The sequence below is a fragment of the Oncorhynchus gorbuscha genome, linkage group LG06 (genome assembly GCF_021184085.1).
Source record: "Oncorhynchus gorbuscha isolate QuinsamMale2020 ecotype Even-year linkage group LG06, OgorEven_v1.0, whole genome shotgun sequence".
Lineage (NCBI taxonomy): Eukaryota > Metazoa > Chordata > Actinopteri > Salmoniformes > Salmonidae > Oncorhynchus > Oncorhynchus gorbuscha.
Window position 1 is genome coordinate 96,839,284 of NC_060178.1, and position 19,052 is coordinate 96,858,335.

At 44.3% G+C, this 19,052-nt stretch overlaps 1 protein-coding gene across 1 annotated transcript in view; it reads left to right on the forward strand.

Annotated features, from left to right (window-relative positions):
- Positions 1 to 18,504, forward strand: part of LOC124038595 (protein sidekick-2-like) — a 709,487-nt gene extending 690,983 nt beyond the window's left edge. The window contains 1 exon segment of the mRNA XM_046354647.1: positions 15,655 to 18,504. Coding sequence (XP_046210603.1) covers positions 15,655 to 16,095 — 441 coding nt within the window. The 3' untranslated portion in view covers positions 16,096 to 18,504.
- The last annotated feature ends 548 nt before the right edge of the window (positions 18,505 to 19,052 follow it).

Consider the following 19,052-nt stretch of genomic DNA (forward strand, 5'->3'; position numbering starts at 1 on the left):
ACCCAAAAGCGACTTAACAGAAACAGAGTTTATTTAAATCCAAACAGGGAATAACAAAAATCCTCTAGTCTGTAGAGGGGAATAACTAGAGAAGCGGCCACAGACTGCAGGTCGCTTCGGGTAGGCGCAGGCCGTAGTTGATAGAGCCACCTGCTCACACGCAGCATCTGATGAAGGCAAAAAACACGACAGGACAGGGCGAAACACAATCACAGCATGGTGAATACAAAACAAGGAACCGACGGGACAGGAACGGATCACAAAGGAATAAATAGGGACTCTAATCAGGGGAAAGGATCGGGAACAGGTGTGGGAAGACTAAATGATGATTAGGGGAATAGGAACAGCTGGGAGCAGGAACGGAACGATAGAGAGAAGAGAGAGCGAGAGAGTGAGAGAGGGAGGGGGAGAGAGAGGGATAGAAGGAGGGAAAGAACCAAATAAGACCAGCAGAGGGAAACGAATAGCATGGGGAGCACAGGGACAAGACATGATAATAAATGACAAACATGACAGTCTCCACCTTTTCCAAAAGGTGTCACCGAGACACTGGACTTGCTTCCACTGTTTCCATTTCTCTTCTTTTTCTGTTGGAAGAGTGACATCCCACTCACTCTGATCAGAAGATAGTTCTCTGATTAAGGCTTTACCTTGCATTGTTATTGGAGCCACGAACCCAAGGGGGTCATAAAGACTATTCACTGTGGACAGGATGCCTCTCCGAGTAAAAGGCTTCTCATTGTGGGACACCTGGAATGAGAAGCTGTCTGTTTCCAGGTTCCAGGAAAGTCCCAGACTCCGTTGAAAGGGGAGAGGATCCACTCCTAGGTCCAGATCTTTTAAGTCTTTCGCACGGTCCTCCATAGGGAAGGCTTCCATAACTGTTTTGCTATTGGATGCAATCTTGTGTAGTTTCATGTTGGACTCCGCCAACATTGCTTGTGTTTTTCTTAGAATATTGATAGCTTCTTCTGTAGTAGCTACTGATGTCAGACCATCATCGACGTAGAAGTTCCTCACTACATATTGCTTGGGTTCTGACCCGTGTTCCTTCTCACCCTGTAGCGCTGCTCGTCTCATGCAGTAGATGGCTACGGCTGGTGAAGGGCTGTTCCCAAATACATGGACTTTCATCCTGTACTCAGTTATGTTTCTATCTGGGTTGTTGTCTTCATACCAGAGAAACCTTAAGTAATCTCTGTGATCCTCACGTACACCAAAACAGTAAAACATTTGTTGCACATCTGCTGTTAGTGCAATGCAATCCTTGCGGAAACGCATTAGGACACCCAAGAGTGTGTTGTTTAAGTCTGGACCACTGAGCAGAACATCGTTAAGTGACACGCCTTGACACTTAGCACTGGAGTCAAATACTACTCGTATTTGTTCAGGCTTTTGTGGATGGTAAACAATAAATATGGGCAGATACCAACGTTCTTTGTCTCCCTCTAGTGGCTGTGAAGGTTCGGCTTGGTCGTTATCCAGCATCTTTTGCATGAAGTCAATAAAATGACGCTTCATGTCAGGCTTTTTGTCTAAAGTCCTGTGAAGTGATGTGAGACGGTTCATGGCCTGCTCCCTGTTATTAGGAAGGCGATGTCTATTGGGGCGAAAGGGTAGTGGAGCCACCCAGTTGTTTCCATCATCCTGGAAAACCTGTTTGTCCATAATGTCCAAGAAGGCTTTGTCCTCCACTGATGGTGCTGGTTTATCATCGTCTTGTGTTCACAGTTGTGATTGGATCTCTCGAGTGCACTGTGGAGGGAGAGATGTGTTTCTGAGCTACGCTGTTGTAGTTCTCTTTTACCTGGATGATGTCAGGGCAAGGGCTCAGATAGGATGTGCGACCATTTTGAAGTATGTTTGTCCTGAACACGTTAACATTGGCTGGTCGGTGAGCCGTTCCCAGACAGACCTCACCCACAATGACCCACCCGAGGTCGAGTCGCTGTGCATAAGGAGTGTCGTGGGGCCCATTGATTTGCTCTCGTACCTTGTGTACCCTTAAGATGTCTCGTCCTAAGAGCAGGAGGATGGGAGCGTCTGGGTCCACAGCTGGAAGTCTGTCCATAACTGGTTGCAGATGGGGATGATGATACGCAATGTCGGGGGAGGGAATCTCCATCCTATCGTCTGGCATCATATCACACTCTATCAGAGTAGGGAGAGTGAGCTGCATGTGTCCATCTATAGACTCCACCATGAAGTTGACGGCTCTCCTGCCTGAAGTCTCTGTTACCCCAAAACACGTCTTCATGGTGTATGGAGCAAAGTTGTCATTGATGTTGAAGAGACTGAAAAACTCTGTCTTGGCCAGAGATTTGTTACTCTGTTCATCAAGCACTACATACATTTTGACAGCTTTCTCTCTTTTCCCAGCCGGATAAGCTTTGACTAAGCATATTTTTAACATGATCTTGGATTGACTGCCTCACCACAGATCTCTGTACACTTTGAGGTGACAGATAGAAGAGCATCGTCACCTTGCTCCCCGCCATTATCTGTCTCTGCTGTAGCGGTGTATGTATTTGTAGGGGCTGGGCCTGGATGCAGAGCAGCAAGATGCCTGTCGCTGTCGCACTCAGAGCACTTGATTGAAACCTTACAGTCTTTAGCTCTGTGCTGAGTTGACCCACAACATCGGAAACAAATGCCATTGTCTTTGAGATATGATTTGTGCTCATCTAGAGTTTTGTATCTAAACCCACAACACTTTTTAAGAGGATGAGGCTTGTTATGTATTGGGCAGTGACGGTCAGGGTTTTCAACCTTTGTCTTACTGGGTTTGGTTTGGTGGCCTGAAGCCTCAGATGACACATTTGTCTTGTATACAGTCACAGGTGTCTTGCTGCTGTACCTGGCAGGTTTCTCACTTTTCATGGACACCTGGTTAGTTGAGGTGTAGAGGGTGAAGCTGGGGTCATTTCTAATTTTCGCCTGGTTCCTGATGAATCTCGAGAAGAACGAGAATGGTGGGAATGCTACCCGATAGTCCTCCTTATATTTGGATCCCTGTGCTATCCATTTTTCTTGTAAACTGAATGGAAGTTTCTCTACAATAGGGTTTACCCCCCGAGATGTGTCCAGATAAGCGAGGCCTGGAAGGTACCCTTCTACTTTAGCACACTCCAGTTCGAGAAGAATGTCACCTAGTTCTCTTAGTTTGTGATTGTCTTTGTTAGCCAGTTTTGGAAAATCATCCATTTTCTTCAACAGTGCATTCTCGATCACTTCGGGTGTACCATAACACTCTTCTAGTCGTTGCCAGACCATGTTAAGCCCTGCTGTTGCGTTGAAAATATGGACAGATCTAATTCTGTTTGCTTGCTCAGACGACTCTGCCCCTAGCCACTTGGTAATTAGATCTAACTCTTCCCTGGCTGATAAATTCAAGTCTCTGGTCGCATTGAGAAAGGATGCTTTCCATGCCCAATCAAACTTCAGGAGTCCCGAACTCACCATCTCACGTAGTAGGAGGTACTTGGTGAGGTCTGGTGCCACTTGTGACTCAGGGAAGTTGTGTGTGTGTGTGACTGGAAGTGGGCTTGCTTTCCATTTCCACCATGCTGCTGTTCATTTCTTTTGAACGGAGAGTCTCTGCTCATGTTCTGTTGTTTGCTACTTTCTGGATTATGGCATGTAGCTGGGTCAACACTAAGCTCTTGTTTCTCCACTTCAAATGGAAGTTCAGCAAAGTAGGGCCTAGCATGTTGTTGTACGTACTCACATGTACGTTGGACTGGACTTAAGGGCTGTGTCCCGGTGTCTAGTTCTTTGCGAAGCTCTCTGCGTTCTGATCCTACAACTTCTTCAAAGGCTGCAGCTTCAGCCAATGCAGCAGCAGCTGTTCTCTCAACTTGGAGAACATATAAACTTGCCTCGAGGTCAGCTTTTTGCTTCTCTGTTTCTGCCTTTTGCTTCAACAAGCTGGCATCTATTTCTGCCTTTTGTTTCATCACAGAAGCTTCCTTCTCAGCATAAGACACTTGTGCGCGTGCTGCCTCCGCCTTGGCGCGTGCTTTGACGGCTGCAGAACTCGCGGTTGAGGATCTGCTTGACTGTTTTGATGACCTTGATCTTGTAGATTGAGACTTGGTCCCAATGTGCTAAAGAGGCTCTTCCATCTCTCTCTGTTGAACACCTGGCTCTGGTTGTTGCATCGTAGACTGCTGGTCTTCCCTAGGATAAGAGGCTTTGTTGGCTGATGAACATAGAAACATAACCACCGTGTGCAGTTATTCTTGTGCTTGAGCCCGCTGTGATGATGTTTTTTCACTATTCTGCCCTTGAGTTGCGTTCCCATGCAAAACTAGACAGATAGCTAACAACTAAGTCTTCAATAAAACTCCCAAGGCGTGACTTTTCTTGAATGAATATATTGAAACGTTTATGTTGTGAAACTGCAAAATACAAAAAAGAATATACTTTAGTGTTCAATTCACACCGACATACTGTAGATGTACATTAAACATTTGAAGTTGTTATGCAGGTGAATGAGGACCCAAAAGCGACTTGGCGAAAACAGAGTCTTTATTCCAGTATAGGATATAAGCAATACTCCTGGACAATCAGAGCAGAAAACAAAACATAAAAAACTTAATTCCACTCGTAGTGACGAGGACAGACTGGAGACTCGACCATTAACTGTAGGTTGCCTCGGGAAGGCACCGACCGTAGCAGACTCAGACACCTGCTCACACGCAGCATCTGAGGGAAACAAGACACGACAGGACGAGACAAAGACACAGCACGGCGAACATCATACAAGGATCCGACAGGACAGAAACGGAAAACAAAGGGAGAAATAGGGACTCTAATCAGAGGACAAGATAGGGAACAGGTGTGAAAAGACTAGATGATTGAGTAGGAGAATAGGAACAGCTGGGAGCAGGAACGGAACGATAGAGAGAGGAGAGAGAGGGAGGGAGAGAGAAAAAGGGAACGAACCTAATAAGACCAGCAGGGGGAAACGAACAGGAGGGAAAGCATAATGACAAGACAATATAAGACAAAACATGACAGAAGTTGCATAAATACAAAGCACGCGCTAAGGTACCATGCATCTGGCATGATGCCAAACCATATAGCTAATTGTTAACCATATGGTAATTGCTCCTTTCATTACTCTAATAATGTATAACCATCTATGTAGAATAACAAAGCATATTACACTAAAAACAGTAACAAAACTAGAGTATTGTATATTTTACAATTCGTTTGCATGACGCATGAGCAAAGTAATACAGCTAATGACATACACAAAAGGCATTGCAATTTGTGAGTAAATGCAACCAACATTGATATGTAAGAAACTCTATCAATAACAAGATTATCATCATTAGCTAAATGCTTGAATCGAACTTACAAACAAATATTTTTCCACGGCTGAAGCGTGACAAGAAATAACTACATTGAAAGACCTGCACCGTAGCGTTGTTTGTAGCTGCTTCTATGCGTGCAAAACAAATTCTGAACTTCCTGTTTGCGTTGACTTTCTAAGTACCAGAAAGCGCCACTAGGGGGCAAATAACAACATTGAACACAATGAAAATCCAATTTAACCATTGTAATAAAATAATCTGTTACCTTCTAACAGGATGGCAGCACAATGATCATGGAATACATTCTTCCATTTCACCTTGTTTGTCAGATCAGTTTCATGGTGTGTTTGTCAGATCAGTTTCATGGTGTGTTTGTCAGATCAGTTTCATGTTGTGTTTGTCAGATCAGTTTCATGGTGTGTTTGTCAGATCAGTTTCATGGTGTGTTTGTCAGATCAGTTTCATGGTGTGTTTGTCAGATCAGTTTCATGGTGTGTTTGTCAGATCAGTTTCATGGTGTGTTTGTCAGATCAGTTTCATGGTGTGTTTGTCAGATCAGTTTCATGGTGTGTGTCGGGGTTAACTGGTAGGATAAGGGTCCGGTTGTCCTATGTGGCTTTTGTTCCCACTGGTGTCACCAATACAACCATTTTATGCACAAGCACACGCATGTTGCTTTGGATAAAATTGTCTGCTGAATGGCATACTTTATTATTATATTATTAAGGCATATGAGTTGTACCCTTGAAGTGCCTCTTTAATAGATGATGATAGTTCCAAGGAGGGACCTGAACCACAGAGGGATCATGGTGGCTGTCATGATGTTTTAAACCATGCATGTCTTTGTCCATGTCACCCATAGGAGGCCCTGGTGTTCTCATATGGGACGGGTGGTCTGCGTGTGCTTCCACTGAACTGGGTGAGGTTCTGTGGCTTTCTGCATGCTTGTGTGTCTGCAGACTGGTAGTAGGAGACTGACTTGTCCCTAGCCCCCATCCCCCTTGCTCCTCTCTTCCTCTGTTTACCTCTCCTCTCCTTCTCCCTCTGCCTCTCCTCTCCCCTTCTCTCCCCTCTTCCCTCCTCTCTCCTCCTCTCCCCTCCTCTTCCCTCCTCTCTCTCTCCTCTCCCCTCCTTTCTTCTCCTCAATTAAACTTCTCTTGGATCCCATGGTATCTCTCCTGTATCTTCCTAGTGTTAAACTGTATGTGATGAATGCCCATAGTATATGTTAGCTCAATGTGTGGCTGTTGTAGTAAATGTAATGTTAAACCCAATCAATCAACCTATGACCCCAGTAGATGTGTTGGTGATCTGATTACTCTGCACGTCCAGTGATGAGTCATCCTCCTCTCCAATCATGATCATGTGTAGACAGCAGCTTTGTGTGTGTGTGTGTGTGTGTGTGTGTGTGTGTGTGTGTGTGTGTGTGTGTGTGTGTGTGTGTGTGTGTGTGTGTGTGTGTGTGTGTGTGTGTGTGTGTGTGTGTGTGTGTGTGTGTGTGTGTGTGTGTGTGTGTGTGTGTGTGTGTGTGTGTGGTTTTCTATTTAATTGGGGATGCCCATTAGGTGCTGCAAGGTAGCAGCTACTCTTCCTGGGGTCTGAACACATTAAGGCAATAACATTACATATAAAGCTAAAGTTAAAACAGTACATCATATAACATTATTACACCACTACATGTATACAATACAACATGTATAATACCACCATACAACAATATTACACCATTACATATATACAATACTGTAACGGCTCTCTTCTATCTCCTCCTCTGATGAAGAGGTGGAACAAGGATCGGACCAAAATGCAGCGTGATGATGATTCATGATATATTTTAATGAAGGAAAAAACTATACATGCAGAAACTACAAAATAATGAAATGTGAAAACCGAAACAGCCCTATCTGGTGCAAACACAAAGACAGGAACAATCACCCACAAAACACTGAAAGAATATGGCTGCCTAAATATGGTTACCAATCAGAGACAACGAAAATCACCTGCCTCTGATTAAGAACCGCCTCAAGGCAACCACAGACTTTCCTAGACAACCCTACTCAGCCACAATCCCAATACCTACTAAAACCCCAATACAAAAACACACCACAAAATAAACCCATGTCACACCCTGGCCTGACCAAATAAATGAAGATAAACATACATACTTCGACCAGGGCGTGACAAATACAACATGTATAATACCACCATACAACAATATTACATATATACAATACAACATGTATAATACCACCATACAACAATATTACACCACTACATATCTACAATACAACATGTATAATACCACCATACAACAATATTACACCACTACATATCTACAATACAACATGTATAATACCACCATACAACAATATTACACCACTACATATCTACAATACAACCATACAACAATACTACACCACTACATATATACAATACAACATGTATAATACCACCATACAACAATATTATACCATTACATATCTACAATACAAAATGTATAATACCACCATATAACATTATTACACCACTACATATCTACAATACAACCATACAACAATACTACACCACTACATATATACAATACAACCATACAACAATACTACACCACTACATATATACAATACAACATGTATAATACCACCATACAACAATATTATACCATTACATATCTACAATACAAAATGTATAATACCACCATATAACATTATTACACTATTACATATCTACAATACAAAATGTATAATACCACCATATAACATTATTACACTATTACATATCTACAATACAAAATGTATAATACCACCATATAACATTATTACACTATTACATATCTACAATACAAAATGTATAATACCACCATATAACATTATTACACTATTACATATCTACAATACAAAATGTATAATACCACCATATAACATTATTACACTATTACATATCTACAATACAAAATGTATAATACCACCATATAACATTATTACACTATTACATATCTACAATACAAAATGTATAATACCACCATATAACATTATTACACCACTACATATCTACAATACAACCATACAACAATACTACACCACTACATATATACAATACAACCATACAACAATACTACACCACTACATATATACAATACAACATGTATAATACCACCATACAACAATATTATACCATTACATATCTACAATACAAAATGTATAATACCACCATATAACATTATTACAATGTACGTGTGTCTAGAGTGTGTGAGTCTCTTCACAGTCCCCGCTGTTCCTTAAGGTGTATTTTTTATCTGTTTTTTAATTATTTAATTAATTTGTTATCTGATTCTACTGCTTGCATCAGTTACCTGATGTGGAATAGAGTTCCATGTAGTCATGGTTCTACGTAGTACTGTGCGCCTCCCATAGTCTGTTCTGGACATGGATTGTGAAGAGACCCTTGGTGGCATGTCTTGTGGGGTATGCATGGGTGTCTTAGCTGTGTGCTAGTTGTTTAAACAGATTGCTTGGTGCATTCAGCTTGTCAACACTTCTTACACAAACAAGTAGTGATGAAGTCGATATCTCTTCCACTTTGAGCCAGGAGAGATTGACATGCATATTATTAATGTGTATGTTTAAGGGCCAGCTCTGCTGCCCTGTTCTGAGCCAATTGTAATTTCCTGAGGTGTGTGTGTGTTTATTTATACATGTTTTATTTCACCTTTATTTAACCAGGTAGGCCAGTTGAGAACACCTTTATTTAACCAGGTAGGCCAGTTGAGAACACCTTTATTTAACCAGGTAGGCCAGTTGAGAACACCTTTATTTAACCAGGTAGGCCAGTTGAGAACACCTTTATTTAACCAGGTAGGCCAGTTGAGAACAAGTTCTTGATTAAAACTGTGACCTGGCCAAGATAAAGCAAAGCAGTGTGACACAAACAACAACACAGAGTTACACATGGAATAAACAAACGTACAGTCAATAACACAATAGAAAAAGTCTATATACAGTTTGTGCAAATAGCGTGAGGAGGTAAGGCAATAAATAGGCCATAGTAGCGAAGTAATTACAATTAGGCAAATTAACACTGGAGTGATAGATGTGCAGATGATTATGTGCAAGTAGAAATACTGGTGTTATGCAGGTGAATGAGGACCCAAAAGCGACTTGGCGAAAACAGAGTCTTTAATCCAGTAAAGTAAAATACAATCAAAAAACACAACTTCCACTCGTAATGACGAGAACCGACTGGAGACTCGATCTTGAACAGCAGGTTGCCTCGGGAAGGCACTTGAACCTAGCAGACTCAGACACCTGCTCACCACGCAGCATCTGAGGGAAACACGACACGACAGGGCGATACACAAACACAGCACGGTGAACAATAGATAAGGATCCGACAGGACAGGAACGGAAAACAAGGGAAGAAATAGGGACTCTAATCAGGGAAAAGGATCGGGAACAGGTGTGGGAAGACTAAATGATTGATTAGGGGAATAGGAACAGCTGGGAGCAGGAACGGAACGATTGAGAGAAGAGAGAGAGGGAGGGGGAGAGAGAGGGATAGAAAAAGGGAACGAACCTAATAAGACCAGCAGGGGGAAACGAACAGAAGGGAAAGCATAATGACAAGACAATATATGACAAAACATGACAGTACCCCCCCACTCACCGAGCGCCTCCTGGCGCTCTCGAGGAGGAACACTGGCGGCAACGGAGGAAATCATAGATCAAACGGTCCAGCACGTCCCGAGAAAGAACCCAACTCCTCTCCTCAGGACCGTAACGGAAAAAAAAAAAAAAAGGGAAACTAGGGTACTACTCTAAAAAAAAAAAAAATAAGACACGGGTAGAGAACTGAAAACTTTAGAGCAAACAGGACCAAACAGGCCAGGAGAGTAACAACTAGGGACAGACTGAGACACAGCAAGGGCAGGAACAAGAACAGGAGAGATGCGATGGCAGGGAACAGACTGAGACCCAGCAAGACCAGGAGCAGAAGCAGAAAATACGCACAAGGGTGGACCCCATCGTCAGTATCGGAGCGCTGGGACAGAATGGCTCCCACGCCCACCCCCGACGCGTCAACCTCAACAATAAACTGTTTAGTGACGTCAGGTGCAACAAGGATAGGAGCGGATGCAAAACGCTTCTTAAAGAGATCAGAACAACAATCATACGACCGGTGAGGAGGAAGGGAGTTGGTTCTGGACCAACTGAAGACCGTGCGCAGACCATGATATTCCTCCGGCACTCCTGTCAAATCACCAGGTTCCTCCTGAGAAGAGGGGACAGAACAAACAGGAGAAATAGCAGACATTAAACACTTCACATGACAAGAAACGCTCCAGGAAAGGACAGAACCACTAGACCAATCAAAAGAAGGATTATGACACACTAGCCAGGGATGACCCAAAACAACAGGTGTAAAAGGTGAACAAAAAATCAAAAAAGAAATGGTCTCACTATGGTTACCAGATACAGTGAGGGTTAAAGGTAGTGTTTCACATAATATACTGGGGAGAGGACTACCATCCAAGGCAAACATGACCGTGGGCTCCCTAACTGTCTGAGAGGAATGTCATGTTCCCGCGCCCAGGCTTCGTCCATAAAACAGCCCTCTGCCCCAGAGTCTATTAATGCACTGCAGGATGCTGCCGATCCGGTCCAGCGTAGATGGACCGGTAAAGTAGTACATGTACTTGACGGAGAGGACCGTCTAGTAGCGCTTATCAGTCGCCCTCCGCTTACTGATGAGCTCTGGCCTTTAACTGGACATGAAATGACAAAATGACCAGCGGAACCGCAATAGAGACAGAGGCGGTTGGTGATTCTCCGTTCCCTCTCCTTAGTCGAGATGCGAATACCCCCAGCTGCATGGGCTCAACACCTGAGTCAGTGGGGAAAGACGGTAGTGTCGGAGAGAGGGGAGACACAGTTAACGCGAGCTCTCTTCTATGAGCTCGGTGACGAAGATCTACCCGTCGTTCAATGCGAATAGCGAGTTCAATCAAAGAATCCACGCTGGATGGAACCTCCCGAGAGAGAATCTCATCCTTAACCTTAGCGTGGAGTCCCTCCAGAAAACGAGCGAGCAACGCCTGCTCGTTCCAGTTACTGGAGGCAGCAAGAGTGCGAAACTCTATTGAGTAATCCGTTATGGATCGATTACCTTGACATAGGGAAGACAGGGACCAGGAAGCTTCTTTCCCAAAAACTGAGCGATCAAAAACCCTTATCATCTCCTCTTTAAAGTTCAGATAATTGTTAGTACACTCAGCGCTTGCCTCCCAGATAGCTGTGCCCCACTGCCGAGCCCGACCAGTAAGGAGTGATATGACGTAGGCAATCCGAGCTCTCTCTCTTGAGTATGTGTTGGGTTGAGAGAGAACACGATATCACACTGGGTGAGAAAGGAGCGGCACTCAGTGGGCTGCCCAGAATAACAAGGTGGGTTATTAACCCTAGGTTCCGGAGGCTCGGAAGAACCGGAAGTAGCTGGTGACACGAGACGAAGACTCTGATACTGTCTTGAGAGGTCGGAGACCTGAGCGGCCAGGGTCTCAACGGCATGCCGAGCAGCAGACAATTCCTGCTCGTGTCTGCCGAGCATCGCTCCCTGGAACTCGAGAGTAGAGTATAGAGAATCCATAGTCGCTGGGTCCATTCTTGGTCGGATCCTTCTGTTATGCAGGTGAATGAGGACCCAAAAGCGACTTGGCGAAAACAGAGTCTTTAATCCAGTAAAGTAAAATACAATCAAAAAACACAACTTCCACTCGTAATGATGAGAACCGACTGGAGACTCGATCTTGAACAGCAGGTTGCCTCGGGAAGGCACTTGAACCTAGCAGACTCAGACACCTGCTCACCACGCAGCATCTGAGGGAAACACGACACGACAGGGCGATACACAAACACAGCACGGTGAACAATAGATAAGGATCCGACAGGACAGGAACGGAAAACAAGGGAAGAAATAGGGACTCTAATCAGGGAAAAGGATCGGGAACAGGTGTGGGAAGACTAAATGATTGATTAGGGGAATAGGAACAGCTGGGAGCAGGAACGGAACGATAGAGAGAAGAGAGAGAGGGAGGGGGAGAGAGAGGGATAGAAAAAGGGAACGAACCTAATAAGACCAGCAGGGGGAAACGAACAGAAGGGAAAGCATAATGACAAGACAATATATGACAAAACATGACAACTGGTGTACAAAAGAGAAAAAAAGTCAATAAAAACAATATGGGGATGAGGTAGGTAGATTGGATGGGCTATTTACAGATGGGCTGTGTACAGCTGCAGCGATCGATAAGCTGCTCTGACAGCTGATGCTTAAAGTTAGTGAGGGAGATATGTCTCCAAATTCAGTCATTGGCAGCAGAGTCATTGACAGCAGAGAACTGGAAGGAAAGGGGGCCAAAGTGGGTGTTAGCTTTGGGAATGACCAGTGAGATATACAGTGCCTTGCGAAAGTATTCGTCCCCCTTGAACTTTGCAACCTTTTGCCACATTTCAGGCTTCAAACATAAAGATATAAAACTGTATTTTTTTGTGAAGAATAAACAACAAGTGGGACACAAGTGAAGTGAAGTGGAACGACATTTATTGGATATTTCAAACTTTTTTAACAAATCAATAACTGAAAAATCGGGCGTGCAAAATTATTCAGCCCCTTTACTTTCAGTGGTGCAGCAAACTCTCTCCAGAAGTTCAGTGAGGATCTCTGAATGATCCAATGTTGACCTAAATGACTAATGATGATAAATACAATCCACCTGTGGTGGGAGACTGTCCATAGGACAACAATCAGTCGTATATTGCACAAATCTGGCCTTTATGGAAGAGTGGCAAGAAGAGAGCCATTTCTTAAAGATATCCATAAAAAGTGTTGTTTAAAGTTTGCCACAAGCCACCTGGGAGACACACCAAACATGTGGAAGAAGGTGCTCTGGTCAGATGAAACCAAAATTGAACTTTTTGGCAACAATGCAAAACGTTATGTTTGGCGTAAAAGCAACGCACCATCCCCACTGTCAAACATGGTGGTGGCAGCATCATGGTTTGGGCCTGCTTTTCTTCAGCAGGGACAGGGAAGATGGTTCAAATTGATGGGAAGATGGATGGAGCCAAATACAGGACCATTCTGGAAGAAAACCTGATGGAGTCTGCAAAAGACCTGAGACTGGGACAGAGATTTGTCTTCCAACAAGACAATGATCCAAAACACAAAGCAAAATCTTCAATGGAATGGTTCAAAAATAAACATACCCAGGTGTTAGAATGGCCAAGTCAAAGTCCAGACCTGAATCCAATCGAGAATCTGTGGAAAGAACTGAAAACTGCTGTTCACAAATGCTCTCCATCCAACCTCACTGAGCTCGAGCTGTTTTGCAAGGAGGAATGGGAAAAAAATTCAGTCTCTCGATGTGCAAAACTGATAGAGACATACCCCAAGCGACTTACAGCTGTAATCGCAGCAAAAGGTAGCGCTACAAAGTATTAACTTAAGGGGGCTGAATAATTTTGCACTCCCAATTTTTCAGTTTTTGATTTGTTAAAAAAGTTTGAAATATCCAATAAATGTCGTTCCACTTCATGATTGTGTCCCACTTGTTGTTGATTCTTCACAAAAAAATACAGTTTTATAATCTTTATGTTTGAAGCCTGAAATGTGGCAAAAGGTCGCAAAGTTCAAGGGGGCCAAATACTTTCGCAAGGCACTGTACCTGCTGGCGCGCATGCTACATACGGGTGGGTGTTGTTGTGGTGACCAGTGAGATGAGATAAAGCTTTACCTAGCATAGACTTATAGATGACCTGGAGCCAGTGGGTCTGGCAACGAATATGTAGCGAGGGCCAGCCGATGAGTGCATACAGGCCGCAGTGGTAGGTGATATCTGGAGCTTTGGTCAACCAAACGGATGGCACTGTGATAGACTGCATCCAGTTTGCTGAGTAGAGTGTTGGAGGCTATTTTGTAAATGACATCTCTAAAGTTGAGGATCAGTAGAATAGTCAGTTTTACGAGGGTATGTTTGGCAGCGTGAGTGAAAGAGACTTTGATGCGAAATAGGAAGCCGACTCTAGATATAATTTTGGATTGGAGATGTTTAATATGAGTTTGGAAGGAGAGTTTACAGTCTAGCCAGACACCTAGGTATTTGTAGTTGTCCACATATTCTAAGTCAGAACTGTCCAGAGTAGTGATACTAGTCGGGCGGGCGGGTGATCGGTTGAAGAACATGCATTTAGTTTTACCTGCTTTTAAGAGCATTTGGAGGCCACAGAAGGAGTGTTGTATGGCATTGAAGCTCTTTGGAGGTTTGTTAACACAGTGTCCAAAGAAGGGGGCCAGATGTCTACAGAATGGTGTCATCTGCGTAGAGGTGGATCAGGGAATCACCCGCAGCAACAGTGTGTGTTTGGTAGTGGGTATGTTTGGTGGTGTGTGTGTGTGTGTGTGTGTGTGTGTGTGTGTGTGTGTGTGTGTGTGTGTGTGTGTGTGTGTGTGTGTGTGTGTGTGTGTGTGTGTGTGTGTGTGTGTGTGTGTGTGTGTGTGTGTGTGTGTGTGTGTGTGTGTGTGTGTGTGTGTGTGTGTGTGTGTGTGTGTGTGTGTGTGTGTGTGTGTGTGTGTTAGTTATAGAAAGACACTGTGCTCTGAACCTCCCAAAAAACCACAGTATCACATCTCTAACTTCTCAGACAAATATGTGGTATTGTGCTGATAACATCTCCTCTCTCTCCCTCCCTTTTCCCCTCTCCCTCCCCCTACTCCATCCCTCCTCTCCTCCTCCCCTGTCCTCTCCCTCTCCCTACTCCATCTCTCCCCATACCCCTCTCCTCCTTCCCTGTCCTCCCTCCCCCTACTCCATCCCTCCTCTCCACCTCCCCTGTCCTCTCCCTCTCCCTACTCCATCTCTCCCCATATCCGTCTCCTCCCTCCCCCTACTCCACCTCTCCTCTCCTCCTCCCCTGTCCTCCCGCCCCCTACTCCATCCATCCTCTCCTCCCCTGTCCTCTCCCTCTCCATACTCCATCTCTCCCCATACCCCTCTCCTCCTTCCCTGTCCTCCCTCCCCCTACTCCACCTCTCCTCTCCTCCTCCCCTGTCCTCCCTCCCCCTACTCCATCCATCCTCTCCTCCTCCCCTGTCCTCTCCCTCTCCCTACTCCATCTCTCCCCATACCCCTCTCCTCCTTCCCTGTCCTCCCTCCTCCTACTCCATCCATCCTCTCCTCCTTCCCTGTCCTCTCCCTCCCCCTACTCCATCTCTCCCCATGCCCCTCCCCACCTCTCCTCCTCCCCTGTCCTTTCCCTCCACTCTCCCCCTTCACCCCTCTCAGGGCAGTGACAGTGAGTACGAAGTGGACCAGCACAGACAGAAGACACACTCCTTTGTGAGCCACTACATCAGTGACCCCACCTACTACAACTCCTGGCGCCGCCAGCAGAAGGGCATCTCCCGGGCACAGGCCTACAATTATACAGAATCAGAGTCCGGTGACCCGGAGCCCTGCGCCCCGTCACCACCCCTGCCCCCGCTGCCACCCCAGCTCACCTCCACCACCCCTCTACCCCAGACCCAGACCCAGCCCCATGGTCAACCCCAGGGCCAGGGTAGTCTGTTCCGGCCTAAAGGCAGTCGGACTCCCACCCCCTCTCAGCAGCTCTCCAACTCCACCCCTCCCAGCCACTCCAACACCCTGTCCTACTGGCCCCCCAGCAGCCCCAGCCCAGCCCCTGGATCTCGGGCCCCCATCGCCGGGTTCTCCTCATTCGTTTGATTCCGAGAGGGATCTGTGTTCCCTTCTGAAAACAAAACCCACCCTGCTGCCCAACGTGTCTAGAGAGTAAATACCCAACACAAAAGAAACCCTCAGAATCCACCATATTGATTTCTGTTTCTCTGATTTTCTTACTTGTTTTTCTTCTTTCCTTTTTATTACTGAGTTGTGTTTTAAGGATCATACTGTACACAGACATGACAGAAGTTACATACTTTATTCCAGTACATTGTTCCTCTTGTGTGCGTGTGCTGGTATAGTTTTATTTGTGTGCGTGTGCTGGTATAGTTTTATTTGTGTGCGTGTGCTGGTATAGTTTTATTTGTGTGCGTGTGCTGGTATAGTTTTATTTGTGTGCGTGTGCTGGTCTAGTTTTATTTGTGTGAGTGTGCTGGTATAGTTTTATTTGTGTGCGTGTGCTGGTATAGTTTTATTTGTGTGCGTGTGCTGGTCTAGTTTTCTTTAACCCATAGACATCTGCTGAGAACAAGACAGTATCTATTCATGTTTCTGTTTGATTGATTTGCATGAGTTTCAATGTATTATTTATTTTCTCTTTTTCATTGTTACACTTCTACACACATACAACAAGAGAATAATTTAGTTAGATACTGTAAAAAGGAAAGAGTTTATTGGAAAAAAATATCGACAAGACGATAAAAGTGTCATAGCGTCAATCCACACTCGGATAACAAGCACCAATGAAACTGGGATCCCAAAATGGAGCCATACAAGCGAGTGAAATGAGTAGAGTTTGAAGGACGGAAAGAGGAACAGGGTATAGAAAAGACAAAGTAATGAAAGTGAGGAGGAAGGGGGAGATTGAGGCTGAAATGAGCCCACTGGCAGTCGTTAAATGCCCAGTCCTGTCCAATTAGGTCAATTAAGTTTCTGGGTGTTAATGTGAGATATGTTAGTGACCTCCCCCTATTTAACCTATGGACCATGATCCTCAGCAGTTATCTGGGCTGGCCTATAGGGTACGCACTATTGTGTCTGACAGCATTCCAATGTCACAGGCAGGTCACATCTCTGTGCCGTACACCAAGTTCCTAGTTGCCTGCCCGCCTTGGCAGATATGGGAAATGTACTGTATGTCTGAAGTAAAAATGTTGAGGTTGGTCTGCAAGTTCTTTGTGTCCTTTAGTGGATCAGACATGCCATGGTTGATTATAACTAGGGGTTCATATTTCCCTGAAAATGTTCCCTTACAAGCCATTCTCAGGCATCCCAGTATTCCTGTTGAAAGCGGAAGTGCTATTTAAAAGCATATAATACCAGCGAAGGAAATCTGACATAATTCTACCACTGAAAAATATACGCAGGAATCTAACAGTTTCTTGATTTTGTTTCATTTTAATCAACTAAAAGTTCTCGAAGTCACCACAATATTTTGTTGATGTAATCTAGTTTTAATGTAGGCATATGAAGCACTGTTGGTCGGTTATTACAGCCTAGTGAAAACGTAATTCGTTTTAGCCTACCGGTGACGGAAAGCTTGTTGGTCCTTTCCTCTCACTATTATGGGAATGAGGCCAAGTAGTGGTTACATTTACATTACATTTAAGTCATTTAGCAGACGCTCTTATCCAGGTTGTTTTGACAACAGTTGAGTCATTTAGCAGACTCTCTTATCCAGAGGGACTTACAGGAGCAATTAGGGTTAAGTGAAATGCTCATGGGCACATCACATTTTTCACCTCGTCGGCTCGGGATTCAAACCAGCAATCTTTCAGTTACTGGCCCAATGCTCTTAACCGCTAGAATACCTGCCGCTTACTGTGTTGGCTTAGTCTTAGGGAATGTAGTCTGATGCTGCGCTAAACAAACAGAAAAGCAAATGGCCGCAGTAGTGGAGATTCAGCACCATGGTTTATCAATTCCCTGCGGATCATTAAAATCATGCTCTCACTTTTGTTAGTGTAACATCATGGAACAACGTTGCAAATGTCTATTTCCTTGAGTGCTTCTGCGGACACAATGTATCAGCCGTTTTGTTAACAGTGAGTAGCAGTTTATATTTTGGAGCCTCTGCCAAAGCTAGTTTGGAGATTTTTGAACGTGAGATTGAGATTCAACGCAGTTATGGTAAGCAAAGGTCACATGTAGTCTGCTACAGTTTCATGATAGTCAACAATGCCAGTTAAAGGGAATCTATTGGGGTCTTGTGTTGCGTAGTCTGAATTGGTAGGCCGCTAGCATTGTGATCAGTGGTCTAATGTGTGGATGAAGTCAGATAGTTCAAATCTGTTTAATATTTTTCCATGGAAATTATAACGTATTTTGTAAAGTATTCAGATCCCTTGACTTTTCCACATTTTGGTAGGTTACAGCCTTATTCTAAAATGGATTCAATTGTTTTTCCCCCCTCATGAATCAAAACACAATACCCCATAATGACAAAGCTAAAAAGGGATTTTAGAATTTTTTGCGAATTTATAAAAAATAACAGACACTTGAGTCTTCTTGGGTATGATGCTACAAGCTTGGCACACCTGTATTTGGGAAGTTTCTCCCATTCTTTTCTGCAGATCCTCTCAAGCTCTGTCAGGTTCGATGGGGAGCATTTCTGCACAGCTATTTTCAGGTCTCTCCAGAGATGTTCAATCGGGTTCAAGTCCGGGCTCGAGCTGGTTCACTCAAGGACATCCAGAGCCACTCCTGCATTGTGTTGGCTGTGTGCTTAGGGTTGTTGTCCTTTTGGACTGTGAACATTCGCCCCAGCAGCAGGTTTTCAGAAAGGATCTCTCTGTACTTTTCTCCGCTCATCTTTGCCTCGATCCTGACTAGTCTCCCAGTCCCTGCCACTGAAAAATATGTCCACAGCATGATGCTGCCACCACCATGCTTCACTGTAGCGATAGTGATAGGTTCCCTCCAGACGTGACACTTGGCATTCATGCCAAATAGTTCAATCTTGGTTTCATCAGACAAGAGAATCTTGTTTCTCAATGTCT